Consider the following 24,860-nt stretch of genomic DNA (forward strand, 5'->3'; position numbering starts at 1 on the left):
AAAAAATCAAACCTATTGCCATCGAGGCAATTCCGATTCATAGCGACCCTAGAGGACAGAGTAGAACTGCCCCATAGAGTTTCCAAGGAGTGCCTGGTAGATTCTAACTGCTGACCTTTTGGTTAGCAGCTGTAGCGCTTAACCACTACGCCACCAGGGTTTCCAGAAGAAAAGAAAGAAGAGCCTACAAAAAAATCAAAGGGAGTCCAGAAAGGTTGAAGAAGGAATATCATTACCAGAGGTGTGAAGAAGTAAATGTAGCATTGAGTGTGAACTGAGGTTTGGAAACGGCACCCCTGGTTTTATGATCCCAGGCTGCCTTTAAACTTCCATCTTAGAGGTGTGGTTCTCTTTAACTCTCTATCTAGGTTATGGGTAAGGACAACAGGTTGGAGGCTGCTGCTAAGCTCTATTCTGTCTAACAGCTTTGTTGATTGTAACCAGTTGCCGTGGAGTTGAATCCGACTCGTGGCAACCCCCATGTGTGTCAGAGTAGAACTGCTCCACAGGGTTTTCAGTGGCTGCTTTTTTAGAAGTAGATCGCCAGGCCTTTCTCCTGAGGTGCCTTCCAGTGGACTTGAACCTCCAACCTCTCAGTTAGCAGCTGAGCGTTAACCATTTGCAGTACCCAGGGGTTCCTCTGTTTATGGCAGGGAACCCTGAGTCACGTCTGACGTTAATATGAAACTCTAATATATTTAAAGAAGCGGGGCCGAAAAGAGGAGGAGGAGCAAAAAGTAGAAACTTTTATATTTGAAGAGGAAATCTTTGCCCATAGAAATAAGCAGCATGCTGCTAAGAAACCTAGCATTTTCAAAATGAAGCACTTTTGTAATCATTCCTATTTTTATATCTTTTTGTATGCTTCCAGCATTACAAAATGTATTACGTAGACCTTCTCTATTTCAGAAAGTCTTTGCTGTGTGGCTTTCTTCCATGAAGTTCATGTAATAGGTCATGGACTGGAGGGTAGAGTCATCCAAAAACTCCAGGCCTTTTCCTGGGCGGTAAGAAGCCCACGAAGTCTGTTTTTACAGATAAGATTTAATCCTTGGCTTTATGGTTCTGCTGCTAGTCATGGGGGTTTATATTTGCAAAATGCTTTTTTATTTTTATACCTACCCAGAGCCTTGAGCATAGTAGGTGTACAGTCCATGCTTGTTGAATGAACTTGAACCAAATGTTGCCAGCCTTCCACACACTCACAGCTGCGTCCGTGAGCTTCGGAGCTCAGTGGACTGGTCTGAAATCTGTAGGTGACTTTGGCAGTCCTAAGATTCCCAGAAGGAGCTCTGGTGGCACGATGGTTAATTACCGAAAGGTTGGCAGTTCGAACCCACCCAGCAGCTCTGCAGGAAAAAGACCTTATGATCGATCTGCTTCCCTAAAGGTTACAGCCAAGAAAACCCTATGAGGCAGTTCTCTGTCACATGGGGTCACTCTGAGTCAAAATTGACTCGGCAGTACCCAGTGACAACCAGATTCCCAGAACAGACCTGTTTTACCCTCACAACAAGGAACCAGAGCACTCATTAGCATTTTTTTACCCCAGTCTCCTGGATATAGGCACTAGGACTTAAAAGGGTTAAATGGCTTGTCCAATGAAGCCATACAAGGAGAGCGTAAATTAAAATCCAGGTCTGTGTAGTTTCAAGACTGTGGTCTCCCTAGGACCCACGGTGTTTCACAGGAGACAGGTCTGCCTGGGAGATGCCTATGTGAGAAGTACTTTTACTTCATGGGCACAGGGACCAAGCAAGGATCAGCGGTGACTCGCATCCCAGATGTCTTTGGGGATATGAGTCTGGAGATGTGATATAGAATGGATTATGATATAGAGAGGATGGTGGAAGGGGTAGAGAACCTACCAAACCAGACCCTTTGCCATCGAGTTGATTCTGATTTATAGTGACCGTATAGGACAGAGTAGAACTGCCCTATAGGGATTCCAAGGAGCAGCTGGTGTATTTGAACTGCTGACCTTTTGGTTGGCAGCCAAACTCTTAAGCACTACACTACCAAGGCTCCCAAGGGATGGAGAGAGGAAGAAAAAGAAGAAAGACTGGAGGATGGGAAGCCTGGAGGCTATTGCACTCATCAAGGTGAAAGGTCAAGAAGGAATAACCACCCCCCCCAAAAAAAACACAAAACAACAGTTGCCTATGAGTCAACTCAGACTCAAGGTGACTCCATGTGTGTCAGAGTAGAGCTGTGCTGCTTAAGGCTTTCAGGGGTTGATTTTTTAGAAGTTGATTGTTAGGTTTTTCGTTCCAGGAGCCTCTGGGTGGGCTTGAACCTCCAACCTTTGGGTCTGTACTACCAGGGAACTCCTAAGAAGGTGGTGTTGTTTGGTGGCATCAAATCAATTCCAACGCATAGCAGCCCCATGTGTTAAGAGTAGAACTGCCTCATAGCGTTTTCTTGGCTGTAATCTTTATGGAAGCAGATCGCCAGGCCTGTCTCTTGAGAGCCCTTGGGTGGTTTTGAACCGCCAACCTTGAGGTTAGCAGCCAAGATCTCAACTCTTGTGTCAACAGCAGAAACTAAAGAGGAGGAGACAGGAGCAAAGTTAACTATCCCCAGGAGGCTAATGAGAGGGTTGCAGTCAGAGTGGGGAAGGTGGCTGGGAGGGTGGTGGTTCTGCTACTGTCCACATGAAGGAACAGAAGAAAAAGTACAGGACAATTGTAATGAGTCATTGGCCAGATCCAAAACCAAAACCCATGCTGTCGAGTCTATTCTGACTCATAGCGACCCTACAGAACACCGTAGAGCTGCCCCATAGGGATTCTAAGGCGCGGCTGGTGAATTCAAACTACCAACCTTCTGGTTAGCAGCCGAACACTTAACCACTGTGCCACCAGGGCTCCATTGGCCAGATAGTGCTGCTAATTTCAATGACGTTTTAACTCACAAACACAGTTTTTCCTAATCAATAAAATGAGTTTGTAAATGTGACTTTATTGAAGGAAATATCAACCTAAGAGGGAAAAAATTTTTCACACCACACAGTTTTCCGTAAGCTGCCGTTACCAGCCAAATGTCCACTCAGAGAAGCGCTTAACTTTCTTGCGCCTTGGCAAATTCTAGAGCACCAGAGTTGATGGTCTTGTCTGATCTGGCCGGTCCTCTAAGCCGGGGTCTATCTTCAGAAAATAGTGCCTTTGGCAAAAAACCGAAAACCAAACCCAGTGCCCTCGAGTCAATTCAGACTCATAGCAACCCAAGGGGACAGAGTAGAACTGCCCCATAGAGTTTCCAAGGAGCACCTGGCGGATTCGAACTGCCAACCCTTTGGTTAACAGCCGTAGCACTTAACCACTACACCACCAGGGTTGGCAATTAGTTTTAGCTTGCTGAATGATCTCTCATAGCTGGCAATGGAAACTGTGATGGCAAATAGAAACTGCGTATTAGCACGTCTCCAGGGCATGAGCCCTACCTGCCATACCTTAGTGACAACTCTGTCTCTAGGCAGGGACTCAGATGTGGTTGGAGGCTGGTGTCTGCCTGGTCTTGTTGAGACTGAAAGAAGGAGGCTCTCTGGGAAGTCGTGATCAAAGAGGCCCCCCCAGTATATTTGTTGCAGGCACCTTGTCCACCACAAACACACAGGGAATGCCATGGGGGTTTTAAAAATTTTTTCCTTCCTTTCCCTGGGAGGCCTGGTGGTGCAGTGGTTAAGAGCTACCTCGAACTACAGCTGCTCATCAAAATGTCGGCAGTTTGAATCCACCAGCCGCTCCTTGGAAACCCTTTGGGGCAGTTCTACTCTGTCCTGTAGGGTCGCTACGAGTCAGAATTGACTCAGCAGCGGGTTTGGTTTTTTGGTTCGGTTCCTTCCCTTGAGGAACTGGTATTCTTTTTCTTTACAAACAGCATAGGTCCAAGTAATTGATTCCATTTTCCTTTTTCCTTTGGGCACAGAAAGATAAGAGAGAAGGCTGTGGTTTATCTTTAATAACTGCATATCCATGCATCAGTTTTCCTTTTTGTACCTTCTTGAGTATTTTTGTTTTCACTGCTTAGGAAAACAATGCGTAGTCCCTGCTAAAAAGCTGGAAAGTGCAGAAGAGTTTAGATAAGAAAGAAAAAAATAAATAAATCAATTCTTGCAGATGTAAATAGTTTGGTAACCCCGAAAGAAAAAAATCCAAACCCGTTGCCATCCAGTCGATTCCGACACAGAGCAGACCCTATAGGACACAGTAGAGCTGCCCCATAGGGTTGTCTTGGCTGTAATCTTTATAGAAGCAGATCACCAGGTCTTGTTCCTGCAGAGGCACTGGGCGGGTTTGAACCACTAGCCTTTGGTTTAGCAACCAAGCGCTTAACTGTTTGCACCACCAGGGCTCCTGTCGTATGCATACATTCAGATAAAACTTTCCAAGGGAAATTACACTTTTAAAACTGCAGAGAGACTGTCTCTTGCAGGCAGGAGCCTCTACAAGGGAGTGAAACCAGGAAGGAGGTGGGAGTAGAAGGGAAGCGGGGATTAGTCTAGCTGAACTGTGGGCCCTGGCAAACAATAAGGTTACACTGAGAAATCCGAGAAAGGAAATGACTCAGGAACTTTGAGAGAGGGAGCATCGATGAGACAGCAGAGTGAAAGAGTGAGCTGCACATCCTGGGTTTGGGAATAGGGGGAGAGAGAGGGGGGAGCCCCAGGCACTAAATGATTTGAACAAAAGGAGTCATTTTTAAATCAAACCACCAGCCATGTATCAAGTGCCTCTGGTGAGCCATACTCTCTTTCTTGTGTTTTGCCTTCAGACGGAGCCACCCTCGACATCCTAGAAGCTGAGTCTTAGGGCTAAGCTGATTTCAGGTCGAGGGGTCTGCAGAGGCTGGGAATTTGCCTGCCTTTCTTCTCAGATTTGTTCTGGAACAACAAGAGCTGCTCACTTAAGAAAGCCCCCCTTCCCTCCTTGTTGTACTTGAGTCTTGGGGGAATATGCTGACTGACACTTTTAATTAATAAATCCACTGGGAACAAAGCTCCTTGAAAAGTGTCGGCTGTTGAGTTTGGACAGTGGGCTGGAGAGTCTCCCAGGGCCCCGTGGGAGTTCTGGAACGTGAAGCCATGTGGTGAGTTGTGCTTCTTCAGGGTCAGCCTTACCAGGAGGAGGGCAGAAGCGTCCACCCAGAAAACCCACACTGAGTCTCAGGGGACAGAAGCCAGCAAGAACGGCGGCACTCCTTAGGCAGACAGAGCTTCATCCACCCACTTCAGTCGCAGGCCTTCTGCGCTGAGTGCTCCTGCCCTCACCTAGATTCGAAGTCACAGCCCATTTGGTAGGATGGGAGGGATGTCGTGAGCTCCAACCTGGGGCAGAGGGGCAAACCAGATCTGGGGATGCATCATGCCAGCTCCTGTATTATTTCTACCACTGGTAGCTGAGTTTCTGACTACGGCAGTGTTCTTTACATCTCAGTGATGTTCAGTGGTAGAATTCTTGCCTTCCATGTGGGATACCTGGGTTTGGTCCCTGGCCAATGCACCTCACGCGAAGCCACCCCCTGTCTGTCAGTGGAGGTTTGTGTGTTGCTATGATGCTGAACTGATTTCAGTGGAGCTTCTAGACTATGACTGCCTAGGAAGAAAGGCCTGGCAATCTACTTCTGAAAATCAATGAGTGAAAATCATTGGATCACAAAGATCTGATCCACAACCTATCATGGGGATGGCGCAGGACTGGGCAGCGTTTCTTTCTGTTGTGCGTGGGGTTGCCGTGAGTTAGGGGCACCAGTGATGTTGGCTCCCACACAGTACAAAATCTGTGGGGTCAGAGCATCTAGGAAAGGTTTAAGAAAGAGGCAGATTCTTTCCCTCATGTCGGCAGAGTGGGAAGTATTTATGTAGGACATGCCTGCCTTCAAAAACATTTTTTAATAGTACAGTCCTGGAGGAATAGTCAAACGGTTTCTTATCACTAACAATTTTGATAAAGGGAGCTTATGCACTTAGCTCTGACAACCTCATCAAATGGTTCCTCTCTTCGAAAGCCTGTGACAAATCCCCTGAGGCTGGCTGTGTGTTTGCACATGCCCAGAGGTTGACAAAAGGATTTTATGGCCGCTTTACACAGAATTACAATTTGTTAAACTGAAGGTGTAACTAAGACCACTGTTTCTTTTTTTTTTAATGCTGTTATGACTTTCATATCTTTAGTTCGTTCTGTCCCCATCTATTTTTCACTTCTTCTTAACAAGATAGCCTTGGTTCTTTCTTTTCTATTCCTTCCAGTTCATTTTTGACCTTTTTTTTTCCTGTTCATTGACAGAAAGATTGCTGATGGCACATATAGTATTGAAACGCAAGAGTTAAACTTAGTTGCCTCCTTTATAGCTACCAAGGCCAACTTTTTCATCACACTCATCTGTAGACCTTCTTAGGGAAGACATCCAGGTTTTCACTCAAGGCCATGGATGTGTTCCCCATGGTCAACAGTGTGAGGCAACTTCACGAGTTGGATGAAGAAATCTGAAGGAGAATTTTAGCAGTGGTGGCATTGAAATGTGGGGAAACCGAAGCAAATGAAAACAAGACAAAGAGAACTCCGTTGCGAGGGGGTTTCTACCTCTAGGATTAAATCCAATAATAGGAAGAGTAATTTCCTACATTAAAGATTAACGGAGGTCATTGTCATTTGAAATTAAAATGTGTTTGACAGAAATAACAGCCATACTTCTTTTCCTGTGTGTAAAGAAAGAAGGGTCAATAGTGTGTGGGGTTGACATTGCCATTTGGTTTGGAAGAGGCAAACCTAGTTGCCCAGAACAAAGGGATAACATTCAGTTTCTGCTATCAAGTTTGTTGTCCTTTTATGATATGAAATTGTTGTTAGTTGCCACTGAGTTGATTCTGACCCATGGCGATACCATGTGGGGCTCTCCATAGGGTTTTCAAGGTTGTGACTTTTTGGAAGCAGATCGATAGGCCTGTGCTCAGAGGCGCCTCTGGGTGGATTCGAACAGCCAACCTTTTGGGTAGTAGTCGAGTGTTTAACCATTTGTGCCACCCAGGGGCTTAAGTTTGTTGTCTTTGATGGATATAAGAAGGTCTCTGATGTCGTTCCTAAGAAAAGTAATGGTACCAGGTGAATCTGCTCATCTTTAAAAGAAAAATACAGTAAACTGTCATCACAGTAGAGGTTGTTAGATTGGGTCTACAAGGTACAAGGCATTCCTACCAGTTTTCTTCCTACCAGTTCCTTTTTTATCTTTTTTTGTGATGTGGTTTGGGAAGTGGTAGGGAAAGCTGGAGGCCCAGTCAAATTTTGTGAGGCCATATTGGAAGGTCTGGACAGAAGCTTCTGTTCTGGTTTCTCTGTGATTAAGGCATACTAACAAGTGTTGGAAATAGAATACGATCAAAAGTCTGACCACATGCCTCAACATCTAAGTTCCTCTGTGATCTGACACTTGCCAACCTTCCTACGCATATTTCTAGGTGCGCTTTATCCCCCAGCTACATATTTGTGACCTTGCTTGGTAGAAGCTAGCTTCTTGAGGGTTTTATATATGATCCTTGTGGACCTCACAGTGCCTTATGCTTAGTAAGAGCTCAGTAATGTAGTGTTTACTAGGATGCCTTCAGGGGCCCCTTCCTTGGCTGAGGACAGTGGAGTTATCCTCATTATGTCAATTACACGAGCTAGGAGTGTGTGGGAGGGCCGGCGGGGCCTGAGAGCAAAGGTTCTTCTTCAGGAGAGGTGTTCTCACCTCGGCATCGCATTGATTGACAACTCTGAAGCACCTGAGAGGCTGGGGGGTGTGGGCTGCTCAAGGGCTGAGGGGCTGTACGTAAGCTGGGGCCTCTCCCAGTTCCAGCAGAAAACCCACTTACCACTCTTAAAGGCAGCCTGGAGAACTAAGCCCTGGGCTTGAGTTCAGAGCATGCCCTTCCAAGTCCCCAGTGTGCCCGACTTGGATGGAGGGACAGATGGCCGAACGTGTCCTTGTATGAAAACAAACACAATTGGTCAGCCATTTGTAAGCAGATCCTAAGGGAAGAGCCTGCGTCCAGCGTCACTTAGCTGTTGTCCTGTTATTGGTGATGGTGATAACAATAATGATGCCGACAATTAAAAAGATCATTGTTTTCCTTCTTTTAGTCACATAGAAAAAATCACCACATGGCAAGACCCTAGGAAGACGATGAATCAGCCTCTGAATCATATGAACCTCCACCCTGCCGCCGCATCCACACCAGTGCCTCAGAGGGCCATGGCCGTGTCCCAGCCAAATCTTGGTAAGCCCGGAAACGTATGGACAAGCGTTCCACCAAGGAGCCCTGAGCTGGGAGCAGCCCTGGTTGTCTCAGTGCCTCTCCATGAGCTGGAGAGCATTCATTCCCTCCCTCTTGGCTACCTTATCCTTCTGCCTCCTTTGCCTTCTTTTTTTGGCCCTGTTGCCAAGAAGCTCATGATACACTACCTGGGTTTACAGTACATTTCTGGCATCGTCTCTAATTGCCTTTATTGAAGTTCTGTGAAAAATAGCTTAGGTCTCCTGTTTCAGACTAAGGTAAGTAGAGTGTGGACCCCTTTCTGTCCTTGATTCCTGAAGTCTTCCAAAGGGTATGACTCTGGCCTCAAATCCCTGTCTTTCCGTAATTTATTAACATTATCAACTTGACGGCACTGGGTTTGGTTTTTGTTTTTGGTAACTAATATTAATATGTGGCTGATACAGGCTAGGTGCTCTCGTGCCTTATCTCATTAAGTTCTCACAACGACCCTACAGTAAGTAAGAGAATTCCCATTTTATAGGTGAGGAAACTTTTCCAAAGTCCTGTAGCTTGTGTATAGCAGAGCCGGAGTTTGAACCGAGGTTGGTCTGCCTTTAGAATGCATTTAACCATTGTATCAGCTGCAGGTGGGGCCTCCCCATGCCTGTTCCAGGATAATATGACTCACTTTTCACTTTGTTTAGAATGCTTAGGCAGTGGTGTCACGTGGGGGATGCAGACTGCATCGGGTGACACTGTCAGAGGGGGCGACACCAAAATTACTGTCTATAAAAACACTCCTGTAGTTAGTTATAACAACAAAAAAGTTTTTCGTAAGCCCAGCTGCCATGTATCAGTATACCTACAAGGCTAAAACTCTATGTGAATTTCTTTTTTGAAGCTTGTAATGCGCTCTGGCCAGAGCTGTCATTGTTACCCAATTACAGTGACACTTCAAATCACGTGGTTTCATCTGCACACGCTACAAGCATACGCTGTCGTCTTTGTTGCCACCAGTGTTTTTGTAGACACTGATTTTGTCAAATTTTCTGGTGTTTGAGCTACAATATTGTAATTAATATTTGTGAACCTGTATCTTTTTTGGGATGAAGTAGTAATTAAAGGAAAAGGAGGAGTGATAGACTGGAATTATGATCTATAACATGAATACGGAGAAACATTACTAAGGATTTTGTATGGTCTGGTACAGGAGGAGGTCCATGGGGGTGACACCATAAATTACCACACTGGGTGACGCCAACCCTCATGATGCCACTGTTCTTAGATGTGATTTTAAATTTCAGAAAAAAATACTTTCTGCTGATTGCCTTTATATATATATATAATTATTATTTTTCTCCTCTAAGATCTAAAAAAAAAGACCTAAAAATGAAAGCGGCCAATATTAAAGTTTTATTAAAGAGTGCTGTTTTCAGATAATATTTCCACTTAAGATCAGATGCTGAGATCCTGCTTTATATATGAAACAGTTAATTTTAGGGAGTGAAAAGAATCTCCTGTTGGATTTTCAGGAATGAACAGGATAAAAATGGAAGAGTTATTTCTGGACACCCTTGTCTCAGACTGGCTTAGCCAAAGTGAATATGAACTAAGTAGACCCAAGTCAGCTTCAACTGAATAGATTGTCCGTTCTTCCAGGAAGTCTGGACTTAATGTTTTAAAGCTTGCAGATGTAAAATATATCCAAAAAGCAAATAGTTTGGAATAACCTCTCTTGTGTTTCTTATCTAAAGGGCAGATCAAAGAAAATGGCACCAATACCTTTACCAGTAGTGGTAAACCAACGCTTCCCTTGAGTCTTTTATCCCAAATGTAAAAGATCTCATGTAGAAAAAAAAGGCACAGAGTAAAATAAAGGAGCCCCGAGTTAGATGGCGGTAGACTATCGTGCAGGTTTCTTTAAACCATTTAACGTCCAGTAAAAATATTAACGTATGAAGTTTAACTTTAAAATCAGTTGCAATTGGAAAAGATCGTTTCATGGGCCTGCTTAAAAAAATTCAGATGTTTCAAAGTGTTGTGTAAAAAATAAGGCTTTCTCCTGTCTTTATTTCCTTAGTCCTCCAGTTTGCTTTCCAGAGCCAACTGGTGTTTCCAGCTTCGTGTGTGTATGTATGTGAGTGTGTGTGTGTGTGTGTGCGCACGTGTATGTGTGTGTGTTTCTTCACACAAATGCTAGCACACTGTACCCACTGTTCTGCACCTTGCTTTTTTCGCCTCTGTATCCATACATATACAAAAAAAAAAAAAAAAATTTACAACTGCCTCATTAAATAAAATAAAAAAAAAAAAAACTGCCCAGTAGACCAACATACTGATATCCTATGACTAATTTACTTAACTAGCTCCTATCTGATGGATATTTCGGTTGTTACCAGTGAGTTGCTAGTACACATAACACTGGAGTAAATATCCTCGTTCATGCTCTTCTGTTCACTCTCTTTAATTTTTTAAAGTTATGCAACATGTAGGAAATGGGCTAACTAAATTAAAAGGACTTTGAATACTTGAAACTTGATATTGAAGCACATGTGAGTCTGCTTGTGCAGCCACCTTCGTGCACACACAGACGCACACATGCATGCACGTGTACACAGGCACACACATGCACACAGACATGTACACACACACACACACACACTAAAAGCCCAATTGCACTAGTAAAGTACATCTAAAGAAGCTTTAAGTACTGAAGTTCCAAAACAAGCTTAACTATGGCTAAATAAAATGCTTTACTTAGCAGATTTCTAATAAATCAGGGCAATAAATTCCTCAAGACACATCTTCTGTGTTTTTTTCCCACCGACAAAACTTGCGTATTTGCCTGTGATGAACTGTGTTGCTAGCCTATAGGGAATGCACGTGTGTCCCAAGGATAATACTATACCGGGGAGGGCTAAACCCGTTGCCGTCGAGTTGATTCTGACTCACAGCGACCCTATAGGACAGTGTAGAACTGCTTCATAGGGTTTCCAAGGAGCAGCTGCTGGATTCGAACTGCTGACCTTTTTTGGTTAGCAGCCGTGGCACGCTGTAGCTCTTAACGACTGTGCCACCAGGGCTCCAGGGACAGCCAAGTAAGCTCCAAAGAACAGGGAATTATTTAGAGAGTCACGTTATGGGCCTAATAATAAAGGATTTGCTCAGAATACATTTTATTTCAAGGTACAGCTCTGCCTGTGGTTCATAGTCTTTATTATCAATCTTTAAAATTAAAAAGAGCAAATCCTTCTTTTTAATCTAGAATTTTGGTGCTTTTCAGTGGGATGTAGCTGATACTTAAGTAATGTGTCCCCTTTAATGGGAGGTGTTTATGTAAAAATATAGTGAATAACATTACAGTCATGTGCCACATAACGTCCATTTGGGTAACATCTGACCAAATATATGCCCATGATCCCTTAAGGTTATAATAGAGTTCAGAAATCCCTCTAAAAGAATGGGACATAGCAAACATAGCAAATGCAGCAGCTTCCCTCACGTAACCCGTGTATGTCATGTCTCCTGTTTACAAAGTGCACTGCCAGGCGTGTGATGGTACAGTACATGTATACATATAACACATAATGTCTTGATAGTCATAATGAATGCCTATGTTACTGGCTTATATAGGTACTGTACTTTCTGTCGTTATTTTAATGTGAACTTTCCCTACTTACAAATAAAAAGCTTACCGTATAACAGTGTGTGCTTTGACTCATAGGTAGCAGCATCCAGTCTAGTGTATTGCCTGTCTCTTGAGTGTTGTAGCATTATCTGTCTCTCATTTTCTTTCAAAACTATTCCTGTGACATGTACCATGGATCCCAGACACAGCAAAACTAGTGCTAGTGATAGCAGCGGCAAGAGACCAAGGAGAGCTGATTTGGAAGTCAAACAAAAGGTATCCCTTATAGCTTTGCCAAGTATCTACTATGGTGTTCCCACAATACCCAAATCACATAACCTCCTGTTTCACAGAACGTACCGTGGATGTTAAGTGACACACGACTGTACTGTCGGATGACAGAATTTTTATAAGCTCATTTTATGTATTTCGAAAGGTGTGATATAGTTAATGACGTAGCTGAATGCCTTCAGAAATAAAGCTCATTCTGTTGGGGTTCTATATTTTTCTGTAGGTTAGGTATATGGACTTGGGAGCCAGTCGGCTGAGGTTTGAATCCTGATTCAGTGACCTTGTCAAGTTACTAACTTCTCTGTACCTCGGTTTCCTCATTTGTAAAATGGGGGTTATTAATAGTGTGGGTAAATTATACGAGTGTTTGTTGGATCTTACTGTGTTTGTTCTTATTATTACCATCACTCTGTGGCTAGAGGAGTCCCTGGATAGTGCAAATACATAACATATGCTGCTGCTAACCCAAAGATTGGAGGTTTGAGTCTACCCAGAGTTGCCTCAGAAGAAAGGCTTGGCGTACAACCGCTAAAAACCAGCCACTGAACAGCCCTATGCAGCATACCTTTACCTTGACACACGTGGGGTCACCATAAGTCAGAATCAACTTGACGCAACTGACTTTAGCTTCTGCGTAGATAGAAAAGTTTTGTTTTATTTTATGTATTTAACTATAGAATGCGAGATCCTAAGCCAGTTCCATTGCTCATTGTGGAGACTTTCAAGAAAAGAAAAAAAAAAAAAACCAAAAAACTGGGGGCTGGTTAGATTGCAAAGTGCTTTAAAGGAGTAACGCTGTATTAGTGACTTTCAGTGAGGGTAATGCCCTCTGTTGGAAGTATTTCAGTGCCCCCCCTTCCTTGTCATCAATGTTGTTGTTGTTGGGCGCTGTGGAGTCAGTTCTGACTCCTAGCGACCCCGTGTGACAGAGGAGACCTGCCCCCCAGGGTTGTCTGGGCTGTAATCTTTATGGAAGCAGATCACCAGGTCTCTCTCCAGCGGAGCAGCTGGGTTGGTTCGAGCTGTCGCCTGGGTGCTTAGCCGTTGCGCCACCAGGGCTCGTCTTGTTATCTGTAGGTATCTAATTTTTTCAATAAATATATTCCTGAAATGTGGGTTGTAAATCAAACCATATTTTAATTGCAGGAGAGACCCATCACTCAAAGACATCCTGGAAGGAGTACTTTCTCATTCTAATACCTTCTTATTCTGAAAGGAGTGACTTTGTAAAATGGAGGGTTCTCCTGTCAGCTGCCTTAGAGTCCAGGGAAAAGGCTTCTCTCTGAAGATAGGGAGATCTGCTGTGTATTTGCACTCACAGAATTTTCAAATGCCTGAGTAAAATGAAATAGGTTTGGAAGGGGAAAAAAAAAATTTTTTTATTGCATTTTAATTCAAATAACCATTTCCAGCTTGGTCTAGTTTTTAACTGAATTTTTAGTTCTCATATTTGCAAAATCAGGTTGTCTGTAAGGTTTTCTTGCTTTCGTTTTGCCTGAGCAGGCTGGTGACCTTTAAGTCGGAGTCCCCAGAGATATCCAGTGACTGGAAGAAGAAGAAAGGGAGACCTTGAAGGACTTTAGATAGGAAAGTAGAGGGATTACCACTTAGTGGAAGCCGGATCACTATTGTAACTTAGAGGCTGACAACTTGTTTAGAATCCTGAAGTAACTCAGAGAAGGGAGAGAATTGCTATACATGTGAAAGTTGATTTTTTTTTCAAAACACAAACCAGATAGGATCTCATTATCTTGTAAGTAGGTTGTTGGTGTTATTAATATTCACTAAATTTTTTAAAAAGAGGAAATAATGAAAAAAAAGAGAGAGAGAGAGAGAGACTGTCTACATAGGCCCTATTATGTGGTAGAGTGGGCTTTAGGAAAATAGGGCCTGATAATGGAAATTGGCCATTTGTTAGGGGGTGGTGGTGAAGTGGACATGGGAGTAGGGTGGAGGTAGGGAGCCGTTTAGTATAGTGGTTAGTAGGGAAAAAAACCTGGAGCCGAAACTGGGCTTCTCTTAGTTAGACATTTACTAGCTGGGTTAGTTATTTAACCTGAGTCTCATTTTTCTTATCTGTAAAATAGTGATAATGATAGTTAAAAAAAAACAACCAAAAACCCGTTGCTGTTGAGTCAGTTTCGACTCATAGTGACCCCATGTGTTACAGAGTAGAACTGCTCCATGGGATTTTCTTGGCTGTAATCTTTATGCAAGCAGATCTCCAGGCCTTTCTTTAGGTTAGTAAACCAAAACCAAACTCATTGCCGTGGAGTCAATTCTGACGTCTAGCAACCCTACAGGACAGAGTAGAACTGCCTCAGAGGGTTTCCAAGGCTGTCATCTTTACGGAAGCAGACTGCCACATCTTTCTCCCAAGTAGCTGCTGGTGGGTTTGAACTACCAACCTTTCAGTTAGCAGCTGAGGGCTTAACCACTGCACCACTAGAGCTCCTTTTTAGGTTTCTTAGTAGATGAGTACAAACCATTTGGGCCACCTAGGAACCTAACGATAACGGTAGTACCTACCTACCTCCTAAAGTTGTTTTGAGTATTTAGGTGTCCCTGGCTTGATACTTGATAATATGGTAAGGCGCCAAAGAAATGTATTGTTGTAACAGTTATTATTAGCTGGTGGCCTCCTTTTTCCCATTTTTCTGGCACCCATGTACTCAGAGGAAGTGCCTGTAATGTGCTGTGTTAGAAAGTCTTCCTGCCCCTCCCTCAGGAAATCCCAACCATAGGGTTACTGCAACTTTTATCGTTTGGGCACTTTTGCTTACAAATTGTGCAGCTAACTGGTGTCATACAAAAAAAAAAAAAAAACTTTAACCTGAGACAGCTGTTGAGAGAAGACAAGGTAGTGCTTGCTCATTACCCGGCCCCCTCAGCCTGAGATCACCAGCAGGGGGAGTTTGTGAAGTGCACGTTCCACGCAAAAAACTTTTTTTTTGCACAGGTGGTGAGTGTGTCGGGGTTTTCCCACGCCTCACCACACAAATCCTAACGTCACCAACCATTTACAGTATCCCCATATTTTAAAGTGTTTTTGCCAAGAGAAAGCGACATGTCATTTGGCCTTTTTGGTGATAATCCTAGCCATTGTAAACCATGGCGTGCTGGGCTATGGTCACATATTAACGCAGCTCTTGGTTGGAATGCGGCCCCAACCTGGGGTGTCAGCATCCTCTCCAGACAGTACAGGAAAAATATGGACTGTGTGACAACTTCACCAGACTGTCGTCCTAGTCGGTTCAGAAGCTTTTGGTAAAGTGCAGCCAAAGTGTATTTTCAATGCTGCAGGAATTTTTTTTTTTTTTAATTACACACACATACATTTGCCCCTTTGAAGATGTGCCGTTTACCAGCCCAGAGCCTAAGTCCTCCAGGTCTGTGTCTTGATCTGAACTTCAAATTATAAACACATGTGTGGGGTTTTTTTTTTTTTTTTTTCTTCAGGGCTTGTTTTTCAAGATGGAAAATCTCGTCTGAGCTTAGTTTGCTGCGTTGGCTCATCGTCTCCTCTGGGAAGTGTACAAAAGCACCTAAAAACTAAAATTTATCAAAAGCACAAAAAATAGCTAAGGGATACCACAGCCTAGTGTTGCTTCAGACATGCAGAAAAGTACCCTGAAAGCTCACCAAAAGTCAGATTTATATTTAGCATATCTGCTTTTTTCTTTCTCCAGTGTTTCCCCCCCTCCCAATGAAGTTTACATGGGGAGTTCTGAGCAGACACACCTGGCTACTGTCGTTTTTCCAGTTCTGATATTCTCGCTACTTTTTGGACGTTGTGGTTTACGTAGCATAAATATACCCTGAAATACACAAACACATACACACACAAGCCCAAAGACAAGCTGAAAAACTCCACACTTTATGGGGGAAGGTGGAGGATGGTGGGACGGTGGCAGGATTGCTGTGGTGGAAAGAATATGTTTATGGAAGCAAAGGAAGAGTGGTGGACCCAGAAAGAGAGGGGGAAGGTCTGGTTCAAAAAGATTTCCCCCCCCTTGATTAGAAAAGGAAGGAGGAGCTTTCTAAACACTGTAGCAAATTAATATTGTTTTCTCCTTAGATTGAAGGAAGTCACCTATTGTCGAAATTCACTCTATTTAATCAACATTATTGAAAATCTTCTTTTTGGGGTTTCCAAAATGAGAGCGATTACAGCTCTTTTAATGTTTTTAAAAAATATGTGAAATGGTGTCAAAAAAATACTATTTTATCCATTGAGTCAAATCCTTTTGTGTGATAAAGCGGAAGATAATGGTATATAAAAAAAAATGAAATCTTGTTTTCATGGCTATATTCCATTTATCTTAATGTAGATGAATTTTTGACTTAAATCAGCATTTATTTATCTTGGTATATTAAGATTTGGTGATGAAGATTTGTAGATTTTCTTATGTGAGATGTGGGTATAAAATCTCCTTAAGAAGGACCCAGAGCCACGAAAAATGTTTGACCCCCCAATTTTCTCAAGAAAAATATTCCCTAAGATAAAATTCATAATTAGTATGCTAGATGAACACTTCGAAAAAGCTGTGTACCCAAAGATGGGTTATTATAATAGCAAAAAAAAAAAAAAAGAAATGCCAGGATAAATAAATGAGTACTGGTTTAAATTAATGTCACAATAGAAAATAGCTACATATTTGTAACCAGTAAAATAGTAGCTATAAATACTGTGTAGATACATGGAAAACTTTCTATTATATCATTACAATTTTATAAAGCAGAAAAATCATTTATGCCCTGGGATAATGTTGCTTTTCTAAAAAGACTTCGTTGAGATTCTCTTTTTCCACAAGACTAAGTTTCTCAAGGATAGGGACCTTGCTCCCTATCTGTGTATTTCTAGCCCCTTGCACCGGTGGCGTAGTGGTTAAGTGCTACGGCTGCTAACCAAAGGGTCGGCAGTTCGAATCCGCCAGGCGCTCCTTGGAAATTCTATGGGTCAGGTCGACTCTGTCCTATAGGGTCGCTATGAGTCAGAATCAACTCGACGGCAGTGGGTTTGGCTTTTGTTTGGAGCCCCTAGCACATTAAGCAATATGGGCACATCACTTTTAAAATAAATTTATTGAGTAAGTCAATTATATATTTTTAAGTGTTCATAGTGACTACAGTAAGGCCTTTGCCTTGCGATTCCTCCTTTTTTCTATAATATCGTTATATTACTTTTATTGTGGCAAACACAAAAACAAAACAAAAGGAACAGCCTGGTGCTTTGAGCTTTTTATGGTGGGAGAGAAGGATGGGTGTTGGAAAGAGGGCTCCAGGCCCCATGAGTATTATAGGCATAACCACAAATGCTCAAGCTTCTACAGCTTCTACAGGGAGAATCAGTTGGCTGTGGCTGCTTGTGGCAAACAAATTATTGACCAGTCACTCAAATCAGTATTTCTCCATGTGTGGTCCAGGCCCACCACCAGCTGGACCTCCCCAGGCATTTGTTAAACATACATCTTCAGAATCCAGTAGTCTGATTGCTCCCAAAGGAAGAATCATGAGGTCTAGCTATTGCCAGGAGATACGTTGCATAGGCCCCACCTCTGGAAATTATGTTTCAGTAGGGCTAGTCTGGGGTCTGGAAATGTGGGCTGTTTTCAAGTGCCTGGATGACTTTGATCATCAGTAAGTTTGGGAACCACATAGAATTGTGTGTTTTAGCACAGTGTTTGGGGAATGCTGTTATTAAAGTGGCAAATACCCATTAAATAGCCACTGACTTGATAGGTGGGCTCACCACCTTTTTGACTGGGCTCTTTGTCTGAAATAGACATTGTGGCTTTGGCATTTGTCATTTTGGCACTTTTGGTGTTAGTGCACACGTGAGCACTGGGTAACTGGTCGTTAAAGCCACTTCCCAGAGAGTTCTGACCTGAGACATACCAAGTAAGCCTCAAACAGTAGGCAAAAAGTCACCATTTTGGGATCCCGATGATTGAACTGTATAGTCTGAATTCCCTGGGTAAATGCGTTAGCCTGTTTTTGGTGTTGCTTCCTTAGAATGGGCCTGAGTCAGTACCCTGCAGGCCAGGGGCAGATTACCCAGTAAGCAAGGTAAGCATGGGCTTACTTGTGCTTACTTATTAATCTGTAGCTAACGATTTCACATTTTTTCACACATCAAAGATTCTGCCTCTAGGTATGGCTGGCATCTGCCTCTCTCCTAATCCCACAGTAGCTTCCTACAGAATCAAAGCCTCTTTTCAAATTTATAGTCCCTGACAGGAACGGATGACCCAGTAAGCAAGGCAAGCATAGGCTTACTTGTGCCTACTTACTCATCTGTAGTGAACAGTTTCACATGGTTTTCACCACTACAGTTTCACATGATGAAACAACATGAAACTGTTCACTGCAGGTGAGTAAGTAAGCACAAGTAAGCCCGTGCTTACCTTGCTTACTGGGTCTTCCATCCCTGTTGCAGGTCTAACCTCCTGAACAAATTCCAGAGGAGTGTCCCCACCCTGGAGAAGAGTGAAACCTTTTAGGAAGGCAGGTAAAATGGCTAGGTCAGACTTTTTTTAGCCCCTTTATATAGGGTTGAAACCCTGGTGGTGCAGTGGTTAAGAGCTCAGATTGCTAACCAAAAGGTCATCAGTTCAAATCCACCAGCTGCTCCTTGGAAACCCTATGAAGCAGTTCTACTCTGTCCTATTGCTTTGAGCCGGAATCCACTCAATGGCAACGGGTTTGGTTTGGTTTTAATCTTTTCACCCAGCTTTGGACTTCTGTTGAAACTTTTAAAAATAATTATAACCAATTTAGTCCTTTCTTCTAACTTTCAATAGTGTGCCTTCAGGGACTTCCTTGCTGTGGGGGGGCATTTTGTCCAGTTTGAGGCCCTATAAAGGTGAAGGGATTCTGGGATGTTTGTCATCCAGCCACTTAATCCGGACTGATAAGTGCTGAGTGACGTTCTGACTCTTTGATCTCTTCTTGGGCCCCCTGATGGTGTTGCCCCCGCCTGCTTGCAATCATCACCTTCCCCACCCCGGTATCACCTGGAAGATTGATTCCTCCTTCCTTTATGGAAGTCTAAATTTATTCTCTGGGTGTTTTGCAGTTGCTGGTGGTCAGGGACAGCTGTTCTGCCATGGTGCTACTCTGAATAATTCTCAGTGATGAAATCAGCAAAATAATACCATAAAGGAGGCCAGGAAAACAAATGCCTTGGTAGTCTTTATTAATAAGTGCTGAGAAGAAGAAAATCACCCCCCTCTCCTTGACTTAAAAAAAAAAAAGGCAGGAAAAAATAAGATCCTAAACCTATTTGAGACAATTTTTGGAATATTAATTTTTTCCATATTATATAATTATTATATGTCATCGTTGAAAATACTGATCAGCAAAAATGAGAAAATAAAAAACAGGAGCAACACTGGAGTCTTACCATTCAGAATCACGCTAACGTTTTCTCATCTGTTAGTCTTTTTTTTATTTTTCAGTACAAACAAAAAAAGTGGGAAATCCTTTACATCTTCTTTGTGGCCTGTGTTTTTTACTTAATCAATAGCTCATGAGCATCTTTTCATATCAATAAATATTTTTCTGTGATATTGTTTGATTAGATGTTTTTGCTGGAAAACTAGATGTTTTGTTAAAATACAGGCATATGGCAGAAAACTCACACAGTTCCAGAGGGTTTTTGTGAAAAGTTAAGTCTCCTTCACAACAGGACACTTCGTCTTTCTATCCTCCCTGGAGGAAGCCACTCTCAGCTTCCTGGGTATTCTTCTCTAGATTCTGTAAATACCCGTGCAAGCTTATATGTCTTTGTTTTTTTAAAACTTAACATTCTCTTAGAGAGCTTTCTAAATTAGTACTTTCTGTATTTTATACATTTTTTTTTTTTTTTTTTGCCAACCTCGCAACTTCCTTGTGCATTATTTTCTATGCACCCTAGGTGCATTATATGTGTGGGCACATTATTTATGTATGCGTGCTATTTGCAAAAAAACTCATTCTTTGTCAGCAATGCATAATATTCCACTCTGTAAAACAAACAAACCTAACCCGTTGCCATCGAGTCAGTTCCGACTCACAGCAACTGTGTACAGGTGTACCCTAATTTACTGAACCAGTTCTTTATAGTGGATGTTTAGATCCTTTTCTGATTGTTTACTACTATAAACAATGCCACAGTGTGTATCCTTGTCTATAAATCCTTGTGCCATTTGTTACTTATGTACAGGATAATTTTGCAGAGGTAGAATTCCTGGGTCAAAGAGAATGTGCATTTAACAATAATAATTATTGTTCCATTTCCCTCCAAAAGGGTTATTCCAATTTCCACTCCTACCAACAGTGTATCAAAGTGCTTCCTTCCCCCTACCCTGGTCAATAATGTCTATTATCAAACTTTTTAGTGTGCAGTTCTGATACATAGAACTTAGATTCTCATTGTTTAAATTTGTGTTTATTTAGTGATGAGTGGACTTGGATATATTTCATATGCTTATAAACCATTACAGCATATTAATGGCTGCATAACATTCCATTGTATGGCTCTACCATAATTTATTTAACCAGTTCTATTGAGAGTCATATAAGTTAATTCTCTCTCTTTTTTAATTGCTATCAATAATGCTGCAATAAATATTATAGTACATACCTGTTGTGCCTACCTTTAATTTTCTCATTTTTTCCAGTTTCTTTGGAACGTTTATTTGTGAGTAAAGTATAAAAATTTCTTGCAGAATATCCTTTTGATATATTTTGCTTTTATCAAACAAAATAAGTAATTGTTTAAAGATTCACTGTGTGTGTATTGGTTCGGGGTGTGGGGAATGTGTTTGGGGTGCTACTTTCTCTTTAAAAAAAAATGGTTTAAGGTTGCCACAAAAAAAGTATTTATTTTTAATCAGGCACCTAGCTTTCCCACTTGCTCTTGCATATCCATATGTTTTTGACTAAGCCATAAATGGAGTCTCATCTGAAGTTAGTTTCCCAGTACGTGTTATATGCATTTGATTCCATATAATTTTTATCCTTCTTTCCAGTATTATATTTCTCAGACACAGTGAAGAGTGAGTTGTGAGTTCTGAATTTTGCCAAGAATTAAATATTTGCAGAGCTGGAAAAAAAAAAAAAGTTTTTAATGTGGCCGTTTTAGTCCTGGCACACAAGAAATCATAAGGCTACTTCGAAGCTCACACTTCAAATATCAAGAAAATAATTCTTCTATTTCCACACTTATCAACTGCAGTGATGCCCGACTTCATTAGGATGGGACTATCGTTTCTCCCCAAATAGAACTGGATCACCCCATTCTAACAAGACGAATGCTCAGGGCATTTGGAAGGTTTCCGGACTCCTTCCCCTCAGAGTTTGTTGTTTTTCAGTTGCTACTGCCTGGGACCCTGCAAACCAGGGGTACCCCTCCAGAGACCTCACGTCTCAGATTCACAACATGGCTCCTTTATTTGTGCTTGCTCTTCTCTGCTGTGTCTAACGCAGTTTTAAGTGTACATTTTTTTCCCCCTAGAGTTCAAGGGAATCTTAAGGTCCAAATTTTATTAAAATAGGATGGCTTTGGCTTGAGACCTTCCTCATTTCCATATGTTGATGTTTTCTGGTTTCTTCATCAGTGTCATCCTGCTCATCTTAGTTTATTCATCTCTCCTCCTACCAAGAAGGAAACGTGGAGCAGTTTCTTCAGTTCTGACCCTGGAAAGTGAGGGCCTTTTGCGAAAGGGCCTCCAACTTTACTGCCAACTCCTTTGGTGCCCCAGGATCCTCCCAAGAAAACCTGTAATTCCTTATTCCGCGTGTCTTGTCCTCAGGCCCAGCTGTTCTGAGCTGTTTCTTCTGAAAGACCTTTCCATCTAGTCCCTCAATGCAGCTCTCTGTCCCGCCTTATTAGACTCTAGTTTTTGAAAATGAGAATAACTTTTAAATAACAGTTGGAGGTGGAGGTGGGGTGGGCAGGCTGGGAAGAACAGTGGGTATGACGTATCAGAATCGTGGAGTCTGTATCACAGCTAGAGTTCCCTCCCCTCCAAATGCTAGTCACTTACCAAAGCCGTTGTTTAATAAGGTTTCTGCCAACATAAATAACGCTGCTGAACAATGGCCCTTATACAATGCAACTTCTCTGGACCCTGCCAGACTGAGAATTCTCAATCTCCAGGGAGTTTGGGGTGTGTGCAGGGAAGTTTTTGTTGTTGTTGTTTTTAATATGTAACTTTTTATTTTGAATTAATCTCAAACTTACAGAAGAGTTTCAAGCATAATACACGGAACTTCCATTTGCCCTCTGCCCAGATTTGCCTTGGCCAGTTGTTTATAACTCGCCCCCGTTTGCTTTCTCTCTTTCTCTTAATGTGCGTGTATGTATAATTTTTTTTTTTTCTGGATCATTTGGGACTGAATAGGAGACATTGTATCTCTTTGCCCGTAAATATTTCAGTCTGTATTTTTTTAAAGGACAGTCTTACATAAGCACAGTACTGATATCAAAGTCAGGCAATTTAACATTGACGCAATACTATGATCGAATCCACAGTCTGTATTTGAAATGTATTCAGTTGTTTCAGCAATGTCCTTTATGGCTGTTTATGTTTCCAGGGTCAGAATCTAGTCTAGGATCATGCATAGCATTTAGTTATTATATCTCCATCTCTTTTAATCTAGAATGATTTCCCAGCCCTTGTGTTTGTTGACCTTGGTGTTTTTCAAGAGTCAAAACCCATTGCCATCGAGTTGATTTTGAAGAGTACAAGCCAGTTATTTTGTAGGCTGTTTTTAAATTTGTATTTGTCTGGTGTTTCCTCATGATTAGATTTATGTTGTATGTTCACGGCGCGAGAGCCACAGAAGTGATGTTGTGTTCTTCCCCTTGCATCGTATCAAGAGATACATGGCGGCAGTTTGTCCCAGTCCTGGTGATGTTAGCTTCGATTACTTGGTTAAGGTCGTGTCCATGGAGGGTAAGAGTGGGACAGCACTTGCTTGGGTCTGCTGGCTGCCCTACTGAGTGTGTCCAGTAAAGACAATGGGATATCGGGAAAAACTTTGTGGCTCACCAGGTCTCTGTAAGACATGACCTGAAGTCGTATACCCCCACCCCTTGTGATGACTAGCAAATGACCATTTCCAACCAGTTCAGTTAAAGTTGACAGAACATACTTATTTGACAAATAATGTATCTGTCTAACTATATACCAAACCAAAACCAAACCTGTTGCTATCAAGTCGATTCTGACTCATAGCGACCCTACAGGACAGAGTAGAACTGCCCCATAGAGTTTCCAAGGAGCGCCTGGTGGATTTGAACTGCCAACCTTTTGGTTAGCAGACGTAGCTCTTAACCACTACGCCACCAGGGTTTCCTGTAACTATATACATGGATATATAATTTTAAAATAAAGCTGTGGTACTTCCATCTCTTTGTTGTTAAGTGCTGTCGAGTCAGTTCCGACTCACAGTGACCCTGTGTACAACAGAACGAAACACTGCCCGGTCCTGCGCCATCCTCACAATGATTGTTATGCTTGGGCCCATTGTTGCGGCAGCTACCGTGTCCATCCATCTCGTTTAGGGTCTTCTTTTTTTTGCTGACCCTCTACTTTACCAAGCATGATGTCACTCTCCAGGGACTGATCCCTCCTGATAACACTATTTATTCCCTACTTTTGCCTCTTACAAAGCACGTAATTCAAAAAGATAAAAATGAAAAATATAGTTAATTTGGGGTAAAAGGAGACTGTGTGTGAGAAAATAAAGCTGGGTAGAAAAATGCCTATCATGAGGTCTGGTGTGGTTGCAAGAAGTGCCTGCAGATTTGGCTCTGAGATTCCTGGGGGCTCTCTCAAAGAAGGTGCTGTGTTCAGTGATAGAAGCCTGAGCTTTCGTGAAGACTTACCTGGTGTTGAGGAGAAACATAGTTTTTCCAGATTCAGAGACAGACCTGAGAAGGGAGTCTGCTGTGATTCCCCATAAATGGTGTAGACTCTGCGATCCCAACAGTGAACACTAGGAGTTTCAGAAGGAGGTTTTCTATAACCTCTCGAAACAATGGGTGATGGCCTGATCTGAGCACCAGCCCGTAAATGCAGAAGACCAAAACAACTGTATTGCACATACCCAGTTGGATTCAAGGATAAAATTTCGAAATGCGACAGCAGTAGTTTTTTGTTTTTAAGAACAGAACCCCCTTTTGGCCTACACTCGCAGATAAAATTTAGAGCTATAGGCTTTTGTTTTGTTTTGGACCAGAATCTCCTTTTGTTAGTGTGTAAAAGTGGAGCTGCTCTGGTGTCTTCCCTCCCATGTCCCCAAATCTTATTTCTCCCTTCCCAGCAATGCCCCTGAACCACCTCACAGGGCCAAAAGACACTAATGGAGAGGCACGGATTCAGAGGTGCGGCTCTCTCCTTCACTCTATTTAACTAACTTCACAAGGTACCCTCAGAGTTTTCCCAGCCCTGGATATTCTCAGCATTTTTACAATTTTACTGTAGGGTATAAAGTAATCTGGCAGTGTCCCTTGTAGTACGAGCAGTGAGCTGAAAGCAGAGTCCTGTCACTCTTGAACACAGTCCAGCCCCAGTGCTCAGCACAGCCACCAGGCCCGACGTGGCCTGGCCTGCCCACCTCTCCTCCACGCTCCTGCCCGTTGTCCTCAGCCACGCTGGCCTCCATATTTTTGTGTGAGTACTCCAGGCTCACAGGCAGGTATGCTCACATGCTGGG

General features: G+C 42.5%; 1 protein-coding gene across 2 annotated transcripts in view; it reads left to right on the forward strand.

Moving 5' to 3' along the window:
* WWTR1 (WW domain containing transcription regulator 1) overlaps nt 1-24,860 on the forward strand; it is a 149,189-nt gene that overhangs the window by 84,850 nt on the left and 39,479 nt on the right. For both annotated transcript variants that reach the window (XM_049867498.1, XM_049867497.1), the window contains exon 3: nt 8,118-8,254. In XM_049867498.1, the coding sequence (XP_049723455.1) occupies nt 8,118-8,254 (137 nt within the window). The remainder of the gene's footprint in view (nt 1-8,117; nt 8,255-24,860) is intronic.

The sequence above is a fragment of the Elephas maximus genome, chromosome 23 (genome assembly GCF_024166365.1).
Source record: "Elephas maximus indicus isolate mEleMax1 chromosome 23, mEleMax1 primary haplotype, whole genome shotgun sequence".
In the NCBI taxonomy this organism is placed as follows: Eukaryota; Metazoa; Chordata; class Mammalia; order Proboscidea; family Elephantidae; genus Elephas; species Elephas maximus.